Source organism: Acartia tonsa, chromosome 9, assembly GCF_053477335.1.
Source record: "Acartia tonsa isolate MP-2025a chromosome 9, ASM5347733v1, whole genome shotgun sequence".
Taxonomy (NCBI): Eukaryota; Metazoa; Arthropoda; class Copepoda; order Calanoida; family Acartiidae; genus Acartia; species Acartia tonsa.
The window spans coordinates 36,006,899-36,033,340 of record NC_137268.1 but is presented as its reverse complement, the minus strand read 5'-3'; the positions used below and the strand labels follow the sequence as shown (position 1 = coordinate 36,033,340).

Below are 26,442 nucleotides of genomic sequence, written 5' to 3'. Positions count from 1 at the left end.
AGATACTAAACAATTGAAAAAAAACAGGCTTTTCCTAAATGAAGGTTTGTACGTCCAAAAGTAAAGTAATGTTTGATTGTCCAAATTCCTAATTTTATTGTTTATTACGTGGTTTTGTACATTTGATTTTGTCTTTTAAATTCTGCTTTTGTTTAAGTTATCATCCTTATTTATTGTACCTATAATCTAAGGACGTTCAAGCTTATATTTTTGTTAAGAGTTAGACAATCAAGGATAATTTGTTTATTACAGGTGTTTTTTTAATAATTGATAGCAATACTTGTCTACAATTACAGATTTAGGTGTAAACATTTTAGCATCTTAAAGTTAGATGAGGGGACAAATTTAATCAAGAAATAAGGTAAACTGCGAGCAAAATAAATCTAAAATAATATTTAGGAGGCTGTGTTGCATCCAAACAACAACTGAAAATCACATATAGATTTTGCAATTTTTACTGGATTTAATATCGTTGCTGGTGTAAGCTGGGTTTGATCCAACATCTTAAATTTTAGTTACAGAATAAAAATATTACAGTATATGAACATAGACGTCCAAGGGGGGGGGGTAATGGGGATTACCCCCCCCCCCCCCATTTATTTTTCATTTCCCCCCCCCCCCCATTTAAAATTTACCCCTACCCTGGGGATGCCGTAGGCACCACCAACCATTTAGGAGGGGGTATTTACCCCCCCCCCCCCAACAAACAAATTTAGGGGGGTAAATACCCCCCAAAATAAGAAATCTCTAATAAAAATTTTTTTTGCGAGCTTCGCCCGCATTTTTAATTCTAAATACTTAATAAAATTTAAATTACCCCCCCCCCAAAAAAATTTTACCCCGCATTCGTGGCTCAACACGTAGCGCATCCAATCGTTGCCAGGGAGATCATAAGTTCGAATCTTGGCTTAACATGACATCATAACTAAAGACGTTAAAAATGGTTTCTACTGCTAATATGTCAGGTGCACGACATTAATAGTTGGAGTAGTGGGAATTCCTTGACCAAAAACAGGCGCAACTCATTACCATGCACAGTTAGGACTTCTTAGACAACGGTTGTGCAATCAAAGAAATGGTAAAACTTAAGCTAATACCGGGGTGTTTGGACATAAAAGGAGACATTTGGCTCCCCTTAATTCTAAAGGGTTGTTGGACATGCATGTGTGATTGTCCATTGGATTAAAATATGATCTTTTTTGTGGAAATGATCAAACACCGGTTAATCTTAGTAATAAGGTAGAGAGAGGATTAAATGATAATTTAGTCAATGTTTTCAGGCTTTCAAGATGGGAACAAAAGGATTGATGCTGGCTTTAATGTTGGCTATTCTCTTAGGTATAATTAGTTTTAATCTTTTCAGACAATTATATCATTATTAATTAAAGTAAATAAATGTATAACAAACAAAGAGTCAGTTTGTATAGGTTTAAGAAAAAATATTTTACTGGTAAACTTTTTTTCTTCTTAAATTCAAAAATTAAATTTTAAGGAAAACTGTATTTAGTACTAGATAAAAGGTCTTAAACAATGTTCCCTCTAAATATTATATTAATTTAAACCATAAATATTTTTCCAAATGAAAATAAAATTTTAAATCTGAATGTAGATAATCATAATAACTTGTATGTATGTGTTTCCCAAATAACATAAAACAAAAATATTATGATATACAAACTGAAATACTTTTTTCATATCTGGTCAACATATAAACACAATATGCCCAATCCGCTGCTAATCAGACTATCCACTCTTACAAAATCAAACTTTTTAAAATTAGAACAATCCCAAAAAAGAATGTTAAAATTGTTAGGGATGCACATTATTTGTCTGTAGGACAAGCCTTGATTAGAAGCTCAAAGTAATCCTAACTTAAACATCGAAAGAAAAATGGATGCACACAGAAAATAAAGATATTTATGTAAAGTACATTCCTTAATAAAAATGTTAAATATTTCTTTATTTTCATATATAATAATTCATTTTAAATGAAATAACAACTTATTTCTTTCTTACGCAACAAGAATTTGCTTAATAAGCATATCAAATATAACATTCATAAATAAAAGTTTAACACTTTAAAAATTTTAAAATCATCTCATTTATTTCAGGAAAAAAGACTTGTTATCATAAAATAAATTACTTTAAAAGACAAATTACTAAAAATACTAAAATTACTAAAATACACAAAAAAAAACTAAACAAATACCTTACAAAAAATGACAAACATAAAAATAAACACTAAAAAAAAATACTTTACAAAAAAATTACACTTTAAAAATACACTAAAATAATACACTTTTAAAGTAAAAAATATGCAAAAATATAGACCTACATCAAAAAAAAAAACTTGACTTAATTAAAAAATACTCTAACACAATAAAAAAATGAAATTATCAGCAAAAGTAGGTTTATATCAGCCTTCCTTTTCTCATCTCATTGGAAGCCTGCTGGTTTTCTTAAGCTTGGTGTAGCTTTAAAGCACTTTAAACTGTAGCCCAGTAAATTTAACATGGTCAACTGTAAGACTCCACTGATTGAAGCATATCATAGGAGGGTGTTGACCATGGTCTGCATGTAATATAAATTATAAATTTTTATAAAATTGTAATCCTATCAAATGTAGATTCGAAAATATATATTCATTCATTCATCTTGTAAACCTTTTGACAACAAACCTTTCAAGAAAACCACTAAGACAAATAAAACTAACCCTCTCACAAAAAAACCTTTTTATATTAAAATAAAATACAGTTTGGGTGTAAAGTCACTTATATAAAAAGTAGATGTATGTATAAGGTATAATCAACAATCTATTTAATGTAAAATAATATTTGGTGGGCAAATGGAGAGGTTGTCAATTTTACAATGTGTTACCCCTCTAACAACAGCTGGAAAATACATATAGGTTTTTGTGATTTTTTCCAAATTAATTTTGTTGTTGATGTATCCATCTAATTATTTTTTTAGGAGAAGTCAAGAACGCCTTGATCCAAATTAAAGAAAGAAATGGTTTGTCAAGATGTTGTTCTGATAACTATATTTCCTGCAATAAGGTATTTTTTAACTTTCAGAGATTTATGTATTGAAATGAAATCATTTAATCTATATTAGCAAAAGTCGTGTCTGGAATATCTGGAAGTCCTTTCTATTTATTGTAAAAAAGTTCTATTTAAATGCGAAGAAATTCCTAATCATATTGCTAAATATTATATTTTGCATTTGTTCAATCTGATTTTGTCCATACTCAATACCCCATCCAGTTTTAGAAAAAAATTGTTAAAATTTTGACCCCCAGTCATGATATGGTTGATTTATGCAAAATAATGACCCATGCAAAATATTTTTTCTGTAATGCAAAAATTGCAATGGTACAAGCACTGCAAAGATTTTTAAAATTTGCAAAAAAATACCTGTTTTTAAAGCTCTTATACTATCTCAATTTTAAAGATTTTTACAAAATTTCAATTCTAGTGTGTTGATATAAACCTGAAATTTACCAAATAAAAATGGAGCCATGGGGCTAAAATTATAACAAAATTTTTCTAAAACAGGACGGGGTAATACTCCAACTAAACACCTATTAACTGATTGATGCTGCAGTAAGTATTTAAAACATGTAGAGAACAAAATCATATTTGGTGCAAACAATCATGAGTGTTATTATGTAACCCCTCAATCTGTATTTATTTTCTTTTAAAGGGGTCTTTATGGTCATGGTCATGCAATGACAGGTTGTCAATTGAAATATATGTATACAGTATGTATACCAAATGTAGAGAATCTGTGTTTAGATAATAATAATATTCATTTCCAAGTGACAAATGTATTTATGTACAGAAGTTTAAATTAAATATTATTATTAAAGAAAGCCTGCAAGAAATACCATGCTTTAACTGCTGAAAAACTGCCACAAGTAGACCAAATACCCCAAATTTGAAGACTTTAGCTTCTATAACAAAAAAGTTCTAGGCATTTTAAAATGACATTTTATGCACAATGAAAATTTTGAAAGAATTGCAATGCTCATGTTGAAAACTTTGAAATTAAACTACTTGGCCTAGAAACAAAATTATAAGCTTATTTTTGTCATAAATTTAGGTTTCCAGTAACTAATTATATTTTTACAATAAAAATACCCATTTTTATAGTCAAAATCATTAAAAAAAATTTAGTTTTACTTGCGTTGTACCGAATGTACTGTAGCCAATCAGAAGGCTGAATCAGCTTAACAACCAATCACAGCTAAGCTTGTATTAGTTTACCCCTTTGTTTCCGCTATGATTTTTGTTTAAAATGCAATTTAAATCGAATATTTTTCATAGATTTTGACTATGGAATGTGGTGTTTTTATTGTAAAAATGTAATCGGTTACAGGCAATCTAAGTTTCTGACAAAGATAAGGTCATAATTTTGTGTCTAGGCGACGTAATTTAATATTGTTTTTTCTTTTATGAGCATTGGAAATCTTTCAAAAATTCCATTGTACATAAAATGCTATTTTGAAATGCCTAGAACTTTTTTGTTATTGAAGCTTAAGGCTTTAAATTTGGGGTATTGGGTCTTTTTGTGGCAGTCTTTCAGCAGTTAAAGCGTGTTATTTCTTGCAGGCTTCCTTTAAGCTATAAAAATTGGAAAGAATTTTAATGAATATAATAGATTTGAAATCTGCATAAAATTTTAAGGATTTTTTATAAAATTCGTTTATGATATAATTCATTATTTAAAAGCGCAAATCCAATTTAAGTTAATAAATTTTGACTAATAAGATTGGAAACTACCTGCGCTCTAATTGGTTGAATGATGTACGTCACTTAAGCTTCTCCAATCAGGATGCAGATAGATTTCAATCCACCAATCACAGATGTCAAAATTTTTTAACTTAATTTGTATTTGCGCTTATAGATAAAGAATTATACAAAAAACGAATTTTATGAAAATTCCTTAAAATTTTATGCAGATTTCAAATCTATTATATTCATTAAAATTCTTTCCAATTTTTATAGCTTAATAATTATCATAATTATTAGATTTTTTTAATAAATTCTTAATTACAGGAAATGCTTCATATGTTCTTGAATATTGTGGATCATATGAAGGTCATGTCTGGAAACAATTGGCCCCAGCTAAGGAGGAAATAGATAGTATTTCTCCTCCTGAGGCTAACTTGGACAACATAGCTGCTGATGTAGTTCAAATTGATGAAAGATCTGAGATATCTTTCTCTGTAAAATTCTATACACCAGAGTTTGCAGCAAGTACTGCAGATATTGATGGATTTCTGGATCAGGTTATTGCTGAGACAAATCAAGGATTTGCTAACAGTGGAATCAATTTAAAGGTAATGAATCTTGTATATAAGTAGCTGTATAAGGAAACATATGAATAAAGTTAGATGATTTCAGTTCCTTTAATTATCTAACCCTGTTCTTTGAAAAAAAATTGTTCATGTGTAGGGTAATTTGGTGTATATATCATTTTTTTATAACAAAATATGTTAATATTTATGAACTATTATAAACTCAAAACATTGCTTTATATTTGCAGATTTACAAACTTTGCCATGAACAATCTACACTCAATGATGGAACAGACTTGGGAACTTTTGCCAGCTCAAAGCCTGCTGATGAACTTAGAGATGGTGCAGATGTTGCTGCTCTTTTAGTACTGAATGCCCCCTATTGTGGTGTGGGATATTTAGATACAAATGCCTCTAAGTATACTTTTTCTATTACTGCTAAGGATTGTGCTGTTGGTTATTATAGTTTTGGTCATGAAGTTGGACACAATGTTGGTGCTCATCATGATCCTGATACTTCCACTAATACCATTTACTCATATGGACATGGTCATCTCATTGCTGCTGGTAATGGGGCTTCAGGTGTTAGAACAATCATGGCTTACTTTGCTACTGGACATTCCCAAAGAGTGAATTACTGGTCAAATCCTGAAGTTATTTATTCTGCTACTGGTACTCCAACCGGTGCGGCTGATCTTTCTGATAATGCACGTCTTTGGCAAGAAAAGAGAGCAAGTTTAGCTGCAGTTGGAAGTGAATCAGGTATAAAGATTTAATAATCATGTTATTTTACAATCTATAAAATGTACACAAGATAGTATAGAATGCGTGTTGAATTAATGAATATATTTTAATATTTAAGGAACATGTGGAGGAACTACAACTACTACTACTACTACTACAACAACTACTACTACTACTACTACAACTACAACTGCCCCTGTCAGTTGTGCTCAAGGTATATTTCTTTGTTTTAGTAGAATTGAGTAGGTAATAATAGACCAATTGATCTTTAAACTGAAATTACTTTAATTTGATTTTTATGGTAACAAATGTATTATAGAAAACAAAAAGCCAAGAATCAAAAGAGTTCTGCAAAGAAAAATGAAATCTATGGAAACTTGTGAAGAACAATGTGATGAGGATGATGACTGTATCTATTGGTGGTGGCTTAAAGGTGGAAGAAGGTCAAAATACAATTTCTAATCTACAATACAAAGCTTTAAGTTTTTTTTTTTCAAATCTCTATTATATTCACCTTTTTCTAAATTTTTCATCTATCTATAATACAAAGTAGAATGATGTCTGTCCGTCCGTCTGTCTGTCCGTCTGTCTGTCCGTCCCTTAAGATCTCGGTAACCACTGAACCGATTGGATTCTACTCTTCAGGGAATATACCTACTGGTCCTGTGGTGGTTTTAGGCTATTTTTTTGGAGGGTGGGACACCCCCAACCCCCCCAAAAACAAAAAAATCCCCCCCATTTTTTTTTTTTTTTTTTGCTGAAGATATCCTTTTACGAATTTCGCCTTAATTCTTTTTTGATCACCTCTTGGGGCAAAGCCCCTAGAGGCTAGGGGCGAAGCCGCTAGTTACGATTAAAGTGTCTAATTGATTATGATAATACAGATGTTTTATGTACCAACTTACTTTCAATGATGGAAAGAACATGTATGCTGGATATAAACACTGTCAACCAAATTGTTCAGCTCCACCAACCCAACCACCAGTTACAACACAAGGTTCAATGTTATTTCATAATTTATTATATAAAATAAATATTATATATAAATTATTAATCTTTAATAAACAAATATTTGTTTTAGCTCCCGGAAATAGTGACTGTTTGTAAGTTGATGATTTATTCTTCAAATTTTGATTGGTTATTTTTACTTCTTAACTTTAAAATGATTTATTTCTTTTTCTGAAAAAAAAACGTTTTGTACATGTTCATTCATATTAAGAATTTGTTAAAAATTTAGTTATCTAGATATAGATTGATATCAACATCAATTACATAAATTTTCATCTGTAATATTTGTTTTAGTGATAACTGCTTGTAACTCATTTAAAGTACTTTTTTGAGCTTTTTTAATGTGGTATATTTAAAATTTGATCAGATGTGGCCTGGCCAAAAGGACTACCAGAATTGTTGGTGGTGTTACTACAGAAGTAAATGAGTATCCATAGCAGGTATACAATAAACTAAAGTTTTTGTCATTATTATTTATCATAATATCTTTATGAATAGTTATCTCTCGCATCATATTATAAACAGCTCTCTGGATATAATACGATGTGAGACATAATTTTTTTGTATGGATAGTTCGAATCCACCAGATATTAATCAGTTTCAAATGAAAACAAGAAAAAATTTAAACTTTGTATCCATATTTTAGATAGGATTGAAATCTCCTGGAGGTTCTTCCTTCTTCTGTGGAGGAACTCTTATCTCTGATCAGTCAGTTTTTACAAACATATTTTTTTATTTTCTAAAAATAGCACATTTTTTATAAACTTTCACTGAATAACCTGCATTTAGTGTAAGCATTTTTTATGGATATGAATAGCTCAAATTTTAAAATTTAACCTCTTTTATTCTGTCGTTAAGTTTATAAAAATTAACATCATACTTAACAAATAGGTGGGTTATGACTGCTGCACATTGTACTGATGGTTCACAAGCATCATCAATTAAGGTTAAATTAGCTATGTTATATATTAAGAAAATATTTAGCATTTATTATGTTTTACTATCATTTTATACGTTCTTTGAAAAAACATTACTTAATTGTTTTTAAGTTTTATTTTGGTAACTAATAATGTAGTTTAGATCAACTATCACAAAAAAGGTCCTTTAGGATAAATTTAAATGATTTCAACAAATTACAGACTTATTGTTTTATTAATTTAGGTTGTTCTTGGAGAACACAAATACACATCTTCTTCTGAAACTAATGAGTAGGACAAACAAAAAATATATATAAGTAATATATAGTTAATTTTCATGACACTTATTGTTTAAGGCTGGAGCTTGAAGTTGAAAGTATTTTAGTGCATCCTGATTATGATTATTACTGGATAGATTATGATTTTTCCCTGCTCAAACTTAAATCACCTGTTGACTTTGATGCTTATACTAATATTAGACCTGTAAGTATTTTTTATATTTATTTTTATTTTATTTTGATGATTATTTTGATTTGATTTCAAGGCTTGCCTTCCTGAGTATGCCAGTAAAGATTATGCGGATTTAGTTGCTATAACCACAGGTTTAGTATTCTTTTTTTTTTCATGCATAATTTCCAGAATTTATCAAAAAGAATTTTCAATAAGCTACCATTTAAAAGAAATATTTGACAGTAATAAAAAGATTTGTAATTATCTAAAATTCTTCTTGGACTGACCCTAATGATAGAAATGACTTAATTTTAGATAGTTGATTAGATTTTCAGTTATAATTATTATGCATTTATTTAATTTATTAGTAATGAGGGAAGTCAACCAAAGATTAGTTGACTTCAACATGATGGACTGTATAACTAACAAAGATTTTTAATTCACAGTATCACTTTTAGGTTGGGGAACAACATCTTCTGGTGGAAGCCTAAGTACTACTTTAAGAGAAGTGGAAGTGGAGGTAAATAATTTAAAAAAAGAAAATCTTGATATTATTTACAATTAGTTAATATATTATAAAATACAAATTATTTACTAAGTATATTTGCGATTACTTTTATTTAATGAAATCTTCCAATTTTTAACATGTACAAAACGGCCTGCTTATTTGCTTCAAGATCCATGTCAGATCTATATAGGAAATAAATGTCTATAAACGAGCTCAAGTTTTCCAAGGAATATTTGTTTAAAACTCATAGTGCTCCAATAATCCATAATAAACTCTCATTGCCCAGAACGATAAGACCCATTATTTTACTTTATTAAAAATAAATTCCTTTTTTTAATTTCATGTTGCTATTTACCTTATATCAATGTATTTAATTTCTAATCATAAAAAAGAAAATTTAAATTTATAATATAATAAATTTAAGAAAACTCTGTTTTAAAAGAATTCGATTGTGGCGACACTTTGTGTGTTCAAATATTAAACTAAAATTGTAATCATCATCATTAACCCTTTGGTGATGGTAATGTAAAAAAAAATATAATTTAAAAAATCTTTTTAAAATCATTTAGATTATTAAATATTTACTTTCTTTTAGATAGTAATGCCGGGTGAGGAAAATAGATTTATTGAGAAATAGATATGCATATAGAAAACTAGCCAATAGGGAGATAATTATATCGAGCCAACTCTAGTTTATAAATATGCTGTTATTTGTGACTAGACAATGACTAACGAAGTTTGCAAACAGACAGATTATCCATCTGAGTGGATCTTAGATTCAATGATTTGTGCTGGAGTTGATGGGGGAGGCAAGGACGCTTGCCAGGTAAACTCTTCTTTTTTGACTGTGCAATTCATATATCTGTGTGAGTGTGGAGCCATAGTTTCTTAGTGTTAGGACCTAGTTAATTATGGAGTAGGACGAGACACTTTTGTATGCTAGCACCAGGGCCAGCTCAAGTTCCATATGCTCAAGTACAAGTTCTTGACCTGCTGTCTCAAGGGACATACTCTTTATTACCTCACCCTCGCTGAGTATGGCAGGTGTCCAAAATTAAGTCACTGTAATAAATGACGATCTTCACAGAGGAGCTTGGGTAAGGGTTGCACTGATATTATGTACTTGGCTATCGAGTTTCCAAACTACCCTATTGTCACCCTTCTTACACAACCAAGGAGAAGTTGCGTGAATGAAAGTGCATTACCAATGAGCTACAGCGCCCCTTCTTATATCTGAAAACTTTTAGTAAGTGAAGATTACCTTGATTAGATTAATTGTTACATCAACATCAGGGAACCAGTTACTTCAAATAATGGTTGTTTAGAAAGTGAGGAAATTCTTTTTTTTAAGATAGTTAACTCCTAATTCCAGACTTCTTTGGACCAGTACTAAGCCAGTAAATAAATTAGACAAGACATTTGTAGGATTTTAGTGGTTAATCTGGCATAAATACACATTGCATGGTTACTATAGTTCATATGAAATATGTTTTTTTAAACTCTTTGCAGCTCAGAGATTGTCATTTCATACCTCAAATTGCAAAACTTCTAATCTCATAAATTAAGGTACTAAGAAAGAGAGGAAAGCTAATATAAAAGATTGAAAAAATATGGCATATGATAATCGAGTGTTTTTTCTTTCGTCGCTTTATATATTGTACGCATTGATATCTTCAATATGAAAAAAACTACAAGCCGATATTAACACTTCCTGAAAATTGTGCATAAATTATTATTCTATATGTTGACATATTACTTTTTTTAAGAGATAATGTTAGAATCTAAAATAATTTGCTCATATGCAGAGTAAAAAAAATAAATTGTTATGTGCAATATTATTTGTAATGTTTATTAAATTCTTTAATTACTAAAAAAATCTGTTGAACTTGTTTTGGTTCTGAATAAACGTGCGGCGATTAAACTTTTTAAAAAATGATTTTTAAAACCGTATAAAATACTACTACATTACATGTTTTTATATTCTTTTTTAACAGAAAGATTTTAGCTGAGTCTAATAAGGTTTTTAACTGTTACAATTTCTTAATAAAGAAACCATCTAATAGTTCCTTTTTCGTTATGACCAATTTTTTTACTATACATTAGTCTTCTTTATCTCATAATTCTATTATCTCAAACCATGCTTGTTCAGGTCTAACCTAAATACATTGACTATATAGGGTGACTCAGGAGGACCTCTGATTACATCTGAATCTGGTGATGGAGTAACACCTGGACAAAACTATGAACTTATCGGTGTCACCTCTTGGGGATATAGATGTGCTGAACCTGGCTACCCAGGGGTTTATTCCAGGTAAATTGCAATATACTCCTATTAGTATTTGAAACAGGAAGGGATTTGTCAGTTCCCTAAATGTATAACTGGAACCTGATAAAATTTCACAAATTTAATATTTTTACTGTACTATATAACACATTTTGTAAAATTTGTACTAGAATTTAGACTGTTATTGATAAAAATTTACATTTTTTGTCAGGATAACTTCAGTATTGGATTGGATCAAAACAAATATTGCTGGCTCCAACATGTGCCCAAGAACCTAGATTAACAATCAACAATCCTGACTTTGATTATAGTTATCAGTATCATATTTGTCAAATAATTGTCTATAATATGATATGATACATTATTTTCAGTATGGCAGAAACTTGTTCTAATCCAATTGATATGAATTGGTTTTGTTGCCATACTGGAAATACAATTATTTTGTCATTCAATTTTGATTATTTGCTAAGATATTGATAATGTTTTATATATTAAAATTTTGTGTGTATGGCCATGGAAATAAAAATAAAAGCATTTAAATTTAATTTTCAATATTTTATGAACTAAGCTTTTCTATTATAAGAGTTGGTCTGTCTATAGCAGATAGCAATAATTGGTAATAAGAACTGTTCCATAGACTTTGAATGATGATTCTGCTGGTAATTAGGTAATTTAAGGAGCTTAAAAACTTTGCTGTCTTAAACTTAACGTATGTAAGTCAATTTTAATCATGTTGATTTTGACATAAACTTTTATGTCTTGTAGTTGTTCAATTACAATTATTTTTAAAATGGTAATTCCTGGCAAGATAAGGCACTATGCAATGAAAATAAACAAACATAAAACAGTAAGGAAGTAAACTATTTATCTTATTATTTGAGCTTTTAATGACGTATTTACTTCAATTTTTTGTAGAAATTTTGAAATAAGATTCAAGTTGTTTCAGGGTCCAAAGTCAATCTGTATGTTTGTCAATATTTGTTTGTTATCTAATTTTTCTGTTTCATTTTATGCATGTTGTCCTCCTTGATTCTAAATTAAGAATGTTGAAATAATGAATATATTTTATTCCAAGTAAGAGTATGAAATAGGTAGACTTCCTAAAGTGAAAAATATTCCAAATCTTATAGTTTTTATATCCTAAGCTTTGAAACCCATAAGATTGAAGATCGTTGGGGACAATCTTTAAAAATTTTTACATTTTTGAATAATTATTCCTACGATTTATTATCATTGGTAATGTACTGTACATTAGATTTTAGTTTACTGTCTTATACTGTTAAAATTCATGGAATATGATCTACCAAAATTTAGAAAATAATTTAAGAATCTAAATATTTGGGGGAAAATATAATTTAAAAACTGATACGCCAGGTTAAGAAATGATTGCCTTCGGGATTTTTGGCATCATCTCTTGATAGAAAAACTTGAAGACAAGGATATATTATCTGAAAATAAATCTATACTTGTCGGCGATTTATGATGAAACATGTATTATTCCTACAAATGGAACTTTAATTACCATCCATTTTAAAGTAATTAAGTTATGAGTGTAAATTGGACGGACTGACAGATCATATTTTGTTGGCTAGCTTAATTCCAAGCCTTTGGCCATAAATTATTATCTTATATTTTTTCTTTTCTAAATGGCAGCGATGCGGCTCCGGCTCCGATCTAAAATCAAGAAAAACTATACATATTTTTTAGCCAAGTCTATTTTTGACTTTTGAAGGTTGAAAATGGACCTTCTGGTAATGATTATAAAGTTGGTACGCTTTCTAAATTGTACCGAGCTACTACAGGAATCACCATGCAAAGTTTGAAATCGATATGACAAATCTAACATGCCTAAATTAACGAAAAGAGCTATCTCTCTGTGACGGACGTACGAACGGACGGACCGACCCTAATTATAGAAAAGGTTCGCTTTTAAAAACACCACAACATTACAGCTATAGGGAAGGAAGTTTTCTGTTACATTATGAAATTTAATAATACCAACTATAACAATTTATGGATACTTCAAGTAAGAGTTAACCAGGGAGGGAGGGGACATTGGACTGTAAATCATTCTGGTATCCAAAGTTTATTAAAATATTCTCTTATGTGTTGTCTTAAAAAAATTTATTGCGCTGTGCGAACTTGCATTTTTCAAATTTTTCATCTAAAGATTTTAATCTATAGGAGAGGGATGTACAACATACATCAATTTATCGTTTATTGTCATAGCCCTTAATTCCATGAATGTTGAAATATAGAGAAAGAAAATGAAGATATACTCTAACAATTAATAGCAGATATATCCCTAGATGCCTCTAGGGGCACTTGTTTTGAGAGGTGTGAAAGACATCTACAGTTTTAGTTCTAGATAGAAAATATTGTTTTTCTAGAGGCGATTTCTATTGGAAAAATAGTTGTAAAGCTTATTAAGACCTAGTAAAAGCTATATATAGGTTTAGTTTTAGTTGAGGTTTAAGTATCTCGTCGCCAAATATTAGGGAAATATTTTTTCTCTTATTTTTGGTGAAAAATATCGAATTCGGGGCAATATTGGTTGAAACAATTACAAATTACCTTATGAGAAAATTATAAACTGTCCACACAGCAAAATTGGTTTAATAAAATAAGCAGTAACATTAAATTTTGATACTTTTTGTAGCAAAGCAAATCTATATTATTGCCGGTTGGTTAGTTGTACATTTAATCGATTTGGGAACATTGGGGTGTCCCAAAAGTTAAGTTATATAATTTTTTTTAGTGGTTCTTAGGAAATAAATTAGATGAATTTTCATTGTGTAATAGTTATTTCTTTCATCGTATCATAAACCGGTACCTCGGGGCTAAAAAAACTGGTTTTAATTTTATGATTGTACATTTCTATATTCGTAGAAAGCTGTTTATAATACGATGCTAGACATATTAATGAGAACCGGTTCCTGTCCACCGGATTCGAATGAATACGAGAATAGTTATTTCTCGTATCGTATTATAAACGGCTTTCCGCGGATATAGAATGTACAATTATACGATTAAAACTAGTTTTTTTAGCCCCGTGGTGCCGAAGGCACCGGCTAAAAAAACTGGTTTTAATCTTATGATTGTACATTCTATATCCGCGGAAAGCCGTTTATAATACGATGCTAGACATAGTTTTTTCGTATTCACGAGAACCGGTTCCTATCCACCGGATTCAAATGAATACGAGAAAAACTTTTACAAACTAATTTTAATTTACAGATACGAAAATTTTGCTTAAATGAAATATGGCTGTGCATCAATTTATTCTTCATAGTCTTATCCCTTAGGATCCCTGCTTTCAAATCAACATGTAAGTATTGGGTCTCAGGGATTTAATAATGGCCGATAAATTGATGTACATCCACATGTGCAACACAAAACACTCATTCTGTAGGTTACAATTAGTGAATGAAATGTGTGTTCACTCAACTTAATGACCCAACCAATCACATTCAATGAATGTCCCCAAATTTGCTAAGCCAACGAATAGGAAAACGCTACTGTAAAACTTTGGGACTAGTGTGATAAACAGTCCTATTGTCCCATCCCTCCCTAATAAAATGCATTATTTTATAACAAACTAGCGGCTTCGCCCCTAGCCTCTAGGGGCTTTGCCCCAAGAGGTATAATTACATCTTATATTACTTACCCACCAGAACGGATCACAAATTTTCGCACCTACCCAGCAGGAAAACATTTTCTCGATTAAATAACGAATTCGCAAAATTCGTAAAAAAATAGTCTAATGTGTTCTCAAGAAAATTACTACTGGTGCTGCTCATAGTTTAATGTGTTCTCAAGAAAATTATTATTTTTTTTTGTTTTTTGGGGGGGGGTAAATTTTCATTTTTTGGGGGGGTTGGGGGTGTCCCACCCCCCAAGAAAATAGCTTAAAACCACCACAGGACCGATAGGTAGATACCCTGAAGAGTAGAATCCGATCGGTTCAGTGGTTACCGAGATCTTAAGGGACAGACAGACAGACGGTCAGACGGACAGACGGACAGACAGACATCGTTCTACTTTGTATTATAGATAATAAAACTTATTTTTCTTGTGGGGTCATCTTTTTCTCCCTACCAAACAAGAAAATAAAAAGCTTCCCTATTAAAAACAATCAAACAGAAAGTCATCATGCTATTTTACTGTAAAACTATGTTGTTCTTTTGTATTTAATTTTTGCTTCGCTACATATAGATTACAATGCTCTTATTTTTCGAAGTAACAGAACTTTTTGACAATGCTAGATTTTATGACTGACCAATATAATTGTTTTCTTTGCAAAGTTTATTAAAAACAGGGATGAAAACATCCATAATTTTATTTTTAAAAATTGGGGTATAGTCCCTTTCGAGGCAACGCCCCTTAAGGGGCGTTTCATCGTTTTTTGTTTACAGTAGCTTTTCTCCAATTTCTAGCCCCTACGTGGGGCTATCTCTGCGGGGCCAATTGCTTTACCCCATGGGGCAATCACCTAACCCAACGTAACCTAACCTACATCAAAAGCCATCTTATAAATACGACGAATAGGCCCTTAAGGGGCGTTGCCACGAAAGGGACTATTCCCAAAAATCGTAATCTTTTTAAGGCAAACTGATCGCTCACAACAGATTATAGCTCTTATCGTTAATTTTGGAATGTTAAAACTGTCCTATCGATTTCAAACTTTAATGGATAAGATCCTCTTTTTCCAAACAGCAGAAATTAAATGGATTCAGAGATACAGCTTTCCGTGGAAATTAAAAGTAAGAAATATAAAATCAAAATCGGTGTTATGGTTTTACTTGAAGATTTGTGAACAATTGTCTTTAATGCGATACTATACATGATTTTTCAATAAACCTGGGAACCTTTTCTAATCCAGCTGATATTAATCGGTTTCGAAGATATATATGCAAAATAATATTCCTATCAACTTTTGTATTTGATAAAGTCCTCATTGTATTTCATACAAAAAAAAATAATACCATTTAAACATTTTTAATCCAAAAATGTGTAATACTTGAAAAACAGTTTCCCCTTTTGTGCGAATGAAAAAGCTGAATAAACTAAAATGTAACTCTGAACGGAAATAGATATATCAAGAATAGAGTGTTTATTTTAGAAGCATTAGGCTCATTTTCGGATTATTTCGAGAAAAAAAGTAGCGGTTTTCGTCGTATTTTTACAGTAGCTTTGTAAATTTTAAAGATTTTCCCGCAGGGTTAGATCCCCCATGAGGCTAGAAATAGGAGAAAGGCTACTTTGAAATATACGACAAAACTCGCTACTTCGTTTACTTTCCATGCTCCTCATTTTCTAATAAAATCTCTAAGTACATAAAAGTTTATGAATATTTTAGACGATTTTAATGAAAACATACATACAATAAAGCTAATTTTAAAGATAAGTTAAAATGTTCCATTAGTTTATGTAGTAACATGCTGCATTAAGTATAACTTGCCTAAGTTAACGAAAAGATCTATCCATTACGTACAGACGTACGGACCGACGCTAGGTATAGAAAAGATTCTCTTTCAAAAACCTAAATAATAAAATCTAAATCTAAAACTCTATTAGATTAAGTCTGGAATACAAAGGGAGATTTTGTATTCAGTAAGAAAAGTTTAAGAAGGTAAAATAACAGATCTTAAAAAGAATGAGAAAAAGAAGGTTTTTCTGAAAAAACATAATACATATTAAATTCCAGATAGGTTAATATGTCCAAAAAACATGGGTATATACTAAAGAATGAATTTTTTAAGAAAGAGTCTTTGTTTAAGTCCTCGGTATTTGAATACTAGAAATTATTATAGCTTATTGATCTCATGAGTCTTTAATAATATTTCCAGTATGGCGTCAAAACCGATTAATATCCGCTGGATTTGAACCAGATATCAGCCATGCTGAAAAATCATGTATAGCATTGTATTACAGACAATTTTCTAAAAATATTAAAATAAAAATCATAAAATTTATACAGGTTTTGTTAACCTAGGCCTTTGGGACTGACTAAACTTAAATCATATAATTTTTCATTTTAATATCCGCGGAGAGCTGTCCCTAATACGAAGCAAAATAAATATTTCTCAGTGGAAAATATTTCCTCGATCCTAGAATCAGGGTGAATAATAGAATAAAGAGGAGATGGCCAACTTAACTAGAGAAGACAAAAATAGGTACGCCCACTGTATAATTAAACATTTATTTATCACTTTTTCTTTTCTACAAAACAAAGTAGTCTGTCCGTCCGTCTGTCTGTATGTCTGAAGCCTAAGATCTCGATATCCGCTGAACTGATTAGTCACTACTCTTCAAGAAATATACCATTTATTTGTAAAAAGACGTGTTCACAAAAAATTCCTAGAAATGTGAGTTTATGTCCTACAGAGAAACTGGTGAAACCCAGTTCATTAATCTTGAGGCAAAGCCCCTAGAGGCTAGAGTTGAGGCCGCTAGTAAAAGATAACGGAATAATATATAAAGTAGAAAGGGTAACATTCTCCATTTTAGGGAAAGCTTAACATAGTTCCCTGGATGGTTTTATGCTATCTTAATTTCTAAATTTATGTCTTGGGTTGGGTTTAGGTAATTTTAAAAAATCCTAGAATATAGATTATCTAGATGCTAGCGAAAGAATATGGTGCTATAGCCTAAGTGGAGTTCTAGCCCTAAGGATCTTCATTAAGCCTAACAAAGCATCTGTAATATTTATATTAAGGCTGTTATGTTTGGTTAGTATCTGAGGTATGAATGATAACAGCTAGTTCTACCAGCCCCTAGAGACACTTTAAATTTAAAGAAGAGGTGGTGGCTTAGTGGTCAACAACCCGTGACCGCATCCGCTTGTCGTCGGGAAGGTGATAGGTTCGAATCTCGGTCTGACACCGCATCATAACTAAAGACGTTAAAATGGTTCCCACTGCTACTATGTCAGATGCACGACGTGAATAGTTAGAGTGGGGGGTATGCCTTGGCTCAAAACAGGTGCAACTCGTTACTATGCGCAGTTAGGACTTTTCAGACAAAAGGCATGCATCACAGAGAGTTGGTTTTCTAATGGATGTTACTTTACCTAATATCCTTGGGTGTTTGGACAAAGAAGGGTGCGTATCAGTCACCCTTGGCCTTCCTGGATTGCTGGACCAGGACTTAGACGTTACATCAAGTCAAAAAGTCCTGGACTGCAATCCCGCCCATACAAGATTGTGGTCAACACCTGACTTGAAATTTAGTTTTCAAAAGAAAAAAAAATAAATTTTTAAATTTTTTTTTAGATTTATAAGAAAAAAAATTTTAAAACCCTTCTTAGAGAACTTATATTAAAGAAGACTCATTTTGGTCTAGAAGATAGATAGACATACAGACAAACATCCTTCTTCTTTTCTATATGGATAGATAAAATATTCTTAACCTTTAGGGTCTTTGTCTTGACACATATTCACTAATCTAATCACCTTATACTATAGCATAGACTAAATAATTAAAACCAAATTTAATGCAAAATTATTATTATTCAAAGTTCATTTCCAAATCAGTGTTTAATGAAAACTTTAAAGCAAAATGTTTGGAGCCAGATTTGTGACAAGGAGGTTGGGGGTGTTCTTGTTAAAGCCAATCCTGGTGCCGGTGAAGGTGAGGCTGATCTTCTCCAAGCTGCTGATGTCAAAGGTTTCAGGGTTTTCAATCTAGATTATAAAGATTAAATCATATTCAATTTCAGATCTGAATTTTATTTATGGAGTGAAACAGGGGGGGGGGGGTATGCCTAAAAAATACCCCTAGGAGCAAAACAACTTTTTGAAAATAACAACAAACTAAATCCATGCTTGTTTTCTAAATATTTTAAAAAGACATTTGGCTTCAGATAAAGAAATCTTGATTAGAGTTATATCCCTCTACATCTAAGTAAAACACTGAATTGAGATAGAATCATTTCAGTATTGAAAAGTTAAAATTCAAGGTTTATTAGGTAGTTAGAATTCTTCGAAAATATGTTTGGTTGATCACTTTAAAAATTATTAATACCTTAAAAGTGAAGACACCATCTGGTGCAGGTTTGTAGCTTCTCTGACTGAAAGCCATATCCACCTTGCATTCACTCAACCATTCAGGTCCTGAACAAAGAATAAATTAATCAATCATACATCTTACAATAGCTTATGCATTTAAAGAATTAAATGTTCAAGTTCATGTTTGATTACTTTTAAAAACTTCTAGAATAACCCCCGCCCCCCCTTCCTATGAATCTACAAAAGGTGCAAATATGTAGCTACAAAAAAATAATAACATTTACCTGATGGAGTAGTCACATAATCAGAATCGCAGGCAGAGTTCTGGGCCAGGAAGCTGTTAGCGTTCTTGCGGTAGTCTGTATCATTGAAGACTGTTGGATACTGGATCTTGATTTGGATCTCTTCTCCAGTACTTGTGCCAGCACTGTCAATTGGATTATCATCAGCATCAAGGAGAAGAAGTTTCATTGTATCAATTCTGATTCTCCAGAAATCATCAAAACGATTGTAGATGTCAAGATCTTTAATGTTTAGATCCATGTGGTAAGTGCTCCTCAATGTATCAACATAGTAATTTTTAACTCCTCCATAAACTAATTCAGTGTTAGAGTCAACATCAAACCTACCTATGAATTCAACAGGTTTGCCTGGAATTTCAGCGTCTGATACAACACTCTCCCATTGAATCTCAATAAGTTTGTCAAGAAGTGATTCCAGGTCATCAGACATGTATGGCAAGCTTTGATCATCACATGACTTGAAGGAGTTGAAATATTCAGCATCACAATAGTCAAGGTATAAAGATAAAATCATTGCTCTTTGAGTCATGCTATGCTCTTTCAGTCCATAGAACTTCTGGTGGATTGAAGATTTGACATAGAAAATTTGTCTTTCATAGCTCTTTGAAAGAGAAGCAAATGAGTCTTGGAAGTTTTTAAATGAAAGCTCAATCTTTTCTCTAAACTCAGCTCTCATTTCTTCTGTGATATTTTCATATTTAGCTTTCATCTCCTCAATCTGTTTCTCATACTCTTCCTTGGCCTTTTCTCTGTCAGCAGTGAACTGCTCCTTAAATTCTTCCAGTTCTCTAACCTGATTCTTGATGTCTTCAATCTGTTTGGTAGTTCTCTCTCTGTCTTCTTGTGCAACTGTAAGTTTGTCACTTTCTTCAGAGAGTTTCAATACTATGTCTGAAAATTCTGCAGCTTCAGTGATCATCTGCTTTCCAACATCTGTAACCCTAGTCATTGCCATCATACAATCATCTGCCCCAGAAATTCCAAAGTCAGTGGCTTGGTTCATTGCAGTAAGCTTGATGGTTGCAGTTCTGTCCAGCTCATCAAAGTCAGATCCCTTGAGTTTTAATTTTACCATAGTTTGAAGGCTATCCTTGAAACTGGTACCAAGGTTAAGGTTAATATCAGCTAAATGATCTAGATCTAAGTCATTGATCATATCTTGAATGTCCTGACAGCTTTCAATGATCTCAACAAGTTCCATCAAAAGATCAAATATTTCCATAATGTCTCCAATAACTTCACCAATATCAAGATCCTCAGGATTTCCTGTTGCAAGACCAATTCCAAATGTGAAAACTGCTTTGAAGATAGCAAAAACAGCTTTGACTTCTTGTTCATGCTTCCAGTCTTCAACAGCTTGTTCAAACTTATCAAATTCTATTTCTAAGTTGTTGGTGTTGTCTTTCAATCTCTCCATCAATTTAGACTGAACATCAACTGAAGCAGTTACCATGTCATTGAGACGTGTTATCTGTTTTTTATACTGATCAATAACATCATCAATATGCTGTTGAGACATTTCAGCTTCTGTCAATGCCTGCTTGAGTGCCTGTTCCTGCATTTCAAATATCTGATTTTGAATTGCATCCATAGATGCTCCAATCTGGTCTTCAATACCATTTCTGTGGTCAAAGTCAAAATTCCAGTTATTGTCAGCAGCAGCCCAGATGGAATCCAGGACAGCCAGTTCCTGACTGAAATATTGCTGTTGCTGCATCTTTACCATTTCAAAGTTAGTCTGCATCATCTGCGCAATATTTGTTGCATCAGCCAGCTGAATTTCCTGATTGATTTCATTTTGTTGGTAGGCCATCATCCTGTCATACATAAGACCAGCAAGAGAAGAGACTATGTCTATTGAATAGGCCGGAACATTATGAACAGAGCTCATCTTATTTAAATCCAAGACTCTATTGAACTTCTGAGCAGCAATAAAAGTTTTTTGGCTACCAACAACAGCTGAATCATACACAAAGTCAAGCATGTAATGACTCATATCCTCTACAAGTTTGGCATTGTTTCTTGTTTTCATGACAGTCATAGCACAAACATATTGGAGGTTGATAGCAGTAACATCAAACCAACTAGAGACATCCATCCTAGTTTCCTCTACTTTGGAAACTTGGGGGGTACAAACATCATCTTTGCTGACTGGGGGTAATTCAAAAGCATTTTGAAGAACAGTTACAAGTCCAAAAGTTCTCTTGTTCATCAGAACTTTTCCAACAAAGTAATTTTCTTCTTTGTGGGCCCAAGCTTCTACTTCTGGATTAGAAGTAAACATGTGTTTTGTCATATTCATAGTAATTGGGTAGTCAAGGGCAACAACTCTTGCCTGGATATTCAAATGGTGGCTGATTGTGACTGGACTGCTCATATAAACTGTGTCTGCTTTGATTGTTACCAACTCAGTCATGTCACTTGTCAACTCCTTCAGCTTAGTCAGATCATACTTGGTTTCGTACAGTGTAAGCTCAAGCATATACTTAGCATGTTCCATTGAACCTTTCTGTGAGTTGAATTCTTGGAAGAACCTGTTTGATTCACCTTCATAGTAGTTTTCAACAACCTTTGCTTCCTTATCCTTTGGATAGTTGATCATGATGTTGTTAAAGTCTTCATTCTTGATCTTACAGGGTGTTGAGGAGAAATCTTCAACAGATGTACAATCAATTATTCCATCTCCATTTCTGACACATCCATCAAAAGGAAAGTCCATTTTAGAGTCACAATATTGGGAAGAAGCTTTGCTTGTTTTAAAATTCTTGTAAAATGTTGGAGAGTCTATGTGAAGATTGAATTCTTCAGACATTGTGCAAAAATGCCAAGCATTTGTTGTGTAAGAAGTAAGATTAGGGTTATTCCTCACATCTAAATGTTGAAGGTTTACCAGTACATCCAGGGTTCCTTCCTCAATTGTATGCAACTGGTTATCCTTCAAAAAGAGTGTCCTAACTTCCTTGACGCCATTAAAGGCATCTTTGTGAATAATTTCTAGACCATTGAAAGACATTGCAATCTGCATAAGTGAGGGAAAGTTGATGAATGCATCAGCATTCAAAACTCTCAGTTCTGGCTGATTCTCCAGGACAAGTCCCCAGGCAGAAGGGTAGTCAAGAACTTCATCACATCCATTTTCAGACAAGCTTCCTGGAAAGCTTGAGATGGTGTTGGCTTGACAGGTTAGTTTGCCTCCATCAATGTTACATGGACAGCTAGCTGATGTTAGTCCACAGCTTAGTGACCCTACAATGAGATTTAGTATGAATTTTCAAATTAAATGTAGAAGACCAAATATAGACAAACAAGGATGACAACATCCATAAGTAGCGAAGCACAAAAATCGTGGATGGAAATGCGTAAAAGAAGATTTAAAGTGTATTTATGCCAAAAAAGTTTGAAAATTGGACCAAAACACCAAATATATGGGGAAATATGTAAAACATATAAAAATAGCCAAAAACCTGATAAAAGGCAGTCTGACCGCCATGGTTGTTTCTTTAAACGACGGGAAATTTAATTTTGATATCTATAACTGAAAAAAATTTGAAAATCGGACCATAAACACTGAAGATATGGAGAATGATGTGATAAATACAAAAATAGCCTAAAACCTGCAAAAAGGCAGTCTGGCCGTCATGGATGTTTTCTTTAAAAGACGGGAAATTTAATTTTGATATCAATAACTGAAAAAAATTTGAAAATCGGACCATAAACACTGAAGAAATGGAGAAAAATGTGAAACATACAAAAAAATAGCCTAAAACCTGCTAAAAAGGGGTCCGACCGCCCTTGATGTTTTATAGTTAATTGTGCTCCTTAATAATGGGAATGTTGTCAAAAAATTTCAGCTGTCTATCTTTAATAGGAGCCGAGAAAATCACGTTTCCCCTATTCTGTCTTACACGGACGGACAGACGGACAGACGGACGGACGGACATTTCGAATTATAGAGTAGCTTCGCTACTAAAAAAATAAATGACCAAAATTCATACAATGAATTATTTTTAATCAACATTTTTTTTAAATGTATTTCCCCTAGCATGGAAAGAATTTTGGGATCATGGAAAGAAAACGAAGTTTCCGGTGTCGTCGTTTTTTCACAGTAGCCTTTCTCCTATTTCTAGCCCCTGCTGGGGGCCTTAGCCCTGCGGGGCATATTTTCTACACTGCGGGGCAATCATTAACATTCACTTAACTTAACCTAATCTAAAATAACCCTTCTAAAGCTACTGTGAAAATACGATGAAACCGGCACCTTCGTTTTCTTTCCATGATCCGAATTTTGTATTACTCCCATCACAACCCCCCGCCCCCCTCCTCACACATAAATGTTATTCTCATAATTTTGATAATAAGTCTATGATCTGTATTAAAATTTTTTGTTAAAAAAAGAAATTATTAGGATTGTTTACAAGTTGATAATAAATCATCAATGTCTAAAAATTTGTGATAAGAATCCTAAAAGAGTAATAAAACTAATAATAAATCTATAGCAATGCATTTCAGGTAAATATTTTTGGCATTTTCCCCTCAAAGTTCCTTGTTGAACACAACAAACCAACCAATCATAAATTTTAAATAAATTTTAAAAATGGGGGAGGGGTGGTAGATTTTCCATCTTTATTTCTTAATTTAGGTCAGCTTAGGTTAGGGTTTTTTTATGCATTGGGTAGTTATTCTTGATAACGTCGCCTTTAATTATATATTTACAGATTTTTTTTCTCAATTTTCAAAACACATTATTACAAGATAATAATTGTAATCTGTTTTGAAAATTGAGAAAAAAAATATGAGAAGATTAAACTTTTATCAAAAAATACACAAAGGTCATAAATGTATAATCCACATTAAAATTATCAATTTTAGTTATAAAAAAAATGGGAGAGGTCATTTTTAGGAGCGATTTTTCTTGAGAGAAAAAGGGTAAATTCACAAAACTAGTTATAAACCTCGTCATGACCTTTTGCTAACATACATTCTGCTACTTTTATATAAGGATTAACAACATGTTAATAATATATCAGTTATTGTCAATTTAATAAATTGAAAAAGCCCAAAATGACTCAAAAATGATCCATGTGACGTCATTAAAATGAGGGATTATCCATCTTTTTTTAGGGGTTTTCTTTCCCACTTCTCCTCTCATCTCCCTCGTTTTTATGACGTCACATGGGCTATTTTTGACACAATTGGGTCTGTGTCTCACAAAGAAAGGTGAGGGTTTATCGATTACACGATCCCGTAGAACACAGTAATAGTGTCTGACTGATTATGACCTAACAAAAAAAAATTAGCCAATGAGATGCCGTTATTGACCAATGGTAAAATTTTACGTCATAATCAGTCAAACACTATTACTGTGTTCGATCCCGTAAACTATTAAACAGATCCTAGACAGCTAAAAAAGCGCTCATACCCCCCTATTGAGACAGGTATTAGGCAACTGAATTAACCGAATTGAAATAAATATCAGACGGTTTTAACATTGGGCCTAATTGTTCAAGGAATTAATATTCTGAATGCAATATCATGTATAAGGTTGATGTAAATACTAACATGTCTAAGTTTTAAAAGCTATTGATCCATCTCAATCCAATTTTTAACATGTCTAAAATTGACACACAGACTTTCGGAGTTGCTTTGGGAGGGATGTGAGTGGGTTAAAAGTTTTTTTTTACCTCTTACCCTCTATCCCCTAAATGAAAAAAAGGCTGTAAGCAACTTTTTTTCTTTTTTAAATATCTTAAATTTAACCCAAGGTTCAACGACTTTCTTTTTTCATAAATTAGACAGATTCTCTTTTTTGTCCAACATAACAAAGTTACAGTTGGTAATTAAGGCTAAGACGATAAAAACAAGGATGACAGCATCTATAAAAGCGAAGCTCTGAAACAGTAAGACAAACGAACATAAACACTTAGTGTCAAAACTGAATAATCAGAATATAAATGTACAAGAGTTGAAGCAAAATTGTAAGTAAATTTGTTAAAAAACTGATTAAATACAGGATAATGTTTATGGACATACTTACATATAAGGACTTGATTATAGAAATGCTTCGCTTATAAAATTGTACTTTGTTATCCTAGGAATCAGTATACCAAACATCAGACTAATCAGATAATTAGATCAAATAAAAATTGTTGTTTAAAAAGTTAAAAATCAATATGTATAAAATAGACGCACGGACATTCTGGTAATAATTATAGAGTTGGTACGCTTTCTAAATCGCACCTAACTACTAAAGGAATTACCATGCAAGTTTTGAAATCGATAGGGCAATTCTAACATGCCTAAATTAACGAAAAAAGCTATCCGTTACAAACGTACGGACGGACCGACCCTAAATATAGAAAAACTACGTTTAAAAAAAGTTACCTAGGGTCACCAAGAGAAAAAGTGCTCCTTGCCTGAGCATTTTTAAAGCACTGTTTTTATTTTTAATAAATTAGGCTTTTTATAGCGATAACAACAATACATTTTTAGGTTCATAGCATCTCTTTAAGTATACTTATTATTTAGTTATCAAAAAAAAATTAAATGAAGCATTTCTACTATTAAGGTCAGTCTAATATACGTCTGTCCGTAATGGATTAAAAATTGGTCATAATTTAGACATTTTCAAACTGATTCCTGAAACAATTAGGTACAATTTAGAAAATGTTGCAACTTGGTAACTTTTAAATATGTTAATTTCTAAGATAATAAAATATATTAATTTATGTGATACAGTTGTTGTATTACAATGAAGGTGATTCATGTGGCAATTAGACAAGATGTCTTAAGCGAAGCATTTCAAATAATTAAATATTTACAGACATATTTACGTCAATATTCAAAACATTATATTCATCAATCTGGTGAACTTAATGAAAAATATATGTTATCCAAAATAAAGGTAACATGGTGTTTGTGTGT

The 26,442-nt window shown here is 31.8% G+C and overlaps 4 protein-coding genes across 4 annotated transcripts; 3 read left to right on the top strand and 1 right to left on the bottom strand.

Annotated features, from left to right (window-relative positions):
• The first annotated feature begins 1,289 nt into the window (after positions 1 to 1,289).
• On the top strand, positions 1,290 to 7,488 carry LOC145327515 (uncharacterized). Its single transcript, XM_080171060.1, has 8 exons — positions 1,290 to 1,338; positions 5,058 to 5,341; positions 5,548 to 6,061; positions 6,162 to 6,257; positions 6,363 to 6,486; positions 6,928 to 7,040; positions 7,125 to 7,146; positions 7,419 to 7,488. Exons 1-8 carry the CDS (start codon positions 1,290 to 1,292, stop codon positions 7,486 to 7,488), a joined length of 1,272 nt encoding a protein of 423 aa, XP_080027186.1.
• Positions 7,489 to 7,705: 217 nt separating this feature from the next.
• LOC145327514 (trypsin-4-like) lies at positions 7,706 to 8,857 on the top strand. Its single transcript, XM_080171059.1, has 6 exons — positions 7,706 to 7,759; positions 7,943 to 7,997; positions 8,213 to 8,259; positions 8,325 to 8,451; positions 8,513 to 8,570; positions 8,787 to 8,857. The coding sequence occupies exons 2-6, from the start codon at positions 7,950 to 7,952 to the stop codon at positions 8,855 to 8,857; spliced, it is 351 nt and encodes a 116-aa protein (XP_080027185.1). The 5' UTR covers positions 7,706 to 7,759; positions 7,943 to 7,949.
• LOC145328839 (trypsin-1-like) lies at positions 8,779 to 11,597 on the top strand. Its single transcript, XM_080172747.1, has 4 exons — positions 8,779 to 8,938; positions 9,648 to 9,752; positions 11,104 to 11,237; positions 11,422 to 11,597. Exons 2-4 carry the CDS (start codon positions 9,651 to 9,653, stop codon positions 11,486 to 11,488), a joined length of 303 nt encoding a protein of 100 aa, XP_080028873.1. The 5' UTR covers positions 8,779 to 8,938; positions 9,648 to 9,650; the 3' UTR covers positions 11,489 to 11,597.
• Positions 11,598 to 18,701: 7,104 nt separating this feature from the next.
• On the bottom strand, positions 18,702 to 26,016 carry LOC145328838 (uncharacterized). The gene is made up of 4 exons (XM_080172745.1): positions 25,903 to 26,016; positions 19,504 to 22,767; positions 19,236 to 19,324; positions 18,702 to 18,895 (listed from the first exon to the last, which is right to left on the bottom strand). The coding sequence occupies exons 1-4, from the start codon at positions 25,940 to 25,942 to the stop codon at positions 18,761 to 18,763; spliced, it is 3,528 nt and encodes a 1,175-aa protein (XP_080028871.1). The 5' UTR covers positions 25,943 to 26,016; the 3' UTR covers positions 18,702 to 18,760.
• Between the last annotated feature and the right edge of the window lie 426 nt (positions 26,017 to 26,442).

Excerpts from the sequence above, each read along its gene's own strand:
- LOC145327515 (XM_080171060.1), top strand. The coding sequence starts at position 1,290 with ATGGGAACAAAAGGATTGATGCTGGCTTTAATGTTGGCTATTCTCTTA. Across the intron at positions 1,339-5,057 it reads AATGTTGGCTATTCTCTTAG|GAAATGCTTCATATGTTCTT; the intron begins GTATAATTAGTT and ends TCTTAATTACAG. Across the intron at positions 6,062-6,161 it reads TGCAGTTGGAAGTGAATCAG|GAACATGTGGAGGAACTACA; the intron begins GTATAAAGATTT and ends TTAATATTTAAG.
- LOC145327514 (XM_080171059.1), top strand. The coding sequence starts at position 7,950 with ATGACTGCTGCACATTGTACTGATGGTTCACAAGCATCATCAATTAAG. Across the intron at positions 7,998-8,212 it reads CACAAGCATCATCAATTAAG|GTTGTTCTTGGAGAACACAA; the intron begins GTTAAATTAGCT and ends TTATTAATTTAG. Across the intron at positions 8,452-8,512 it reads CTTATACTAATATTAGACCT|GCTTGCCTTCCTGAGTATGC; the intron begins GTAAGTATTTTT and ends TTTGATTTCAAG.
- LOC145328839 (XM_080172747.1), top strand. The coding sequence starts at position 9,651 with ATGACTAACGAAGTTTGCAAACAGACAGATTATCCATCTGAGTGGATC. Across the intron at positions 9,753-11,103 it reads GAGGCAAGGACGCTTGCCAG|GGTGACTCAGGAGGACCTCT; the intron begins GTAAACTCTTCT and ends TTGACTATATAG. Across the intron at positions 11,238-11,421 it reads TACCCAGGGGTTTATTCCAG|GATAACTTCAGTATTGGATT; the intron begins GTAAATTGCAAT and ends ATTTTTTGTCAG.
- LOC145328838 (XM_080172745.1), bottom strand. The coding sequence starts at position 25,942 with ATGCTCAGGCAAGGAGCACTTTTTCTCTTGGTGACCCTAG. Across the intron at positions 22,768-25,902 it reads TTTTCTCTTGGTGACCCTAG|GGTCACTAAGCTGTGGACTA; the intron begins GTAACTTTTTTT and ends ATCTCATTGTAG. Across the intron at positions 18,896-19,235 it reads ATGGTGTCTTCACTTTTAAG|ATTGAAAACCCTGAAACCTT; the intron begins GTATTAATAATT and ends TTTATAATCTAG.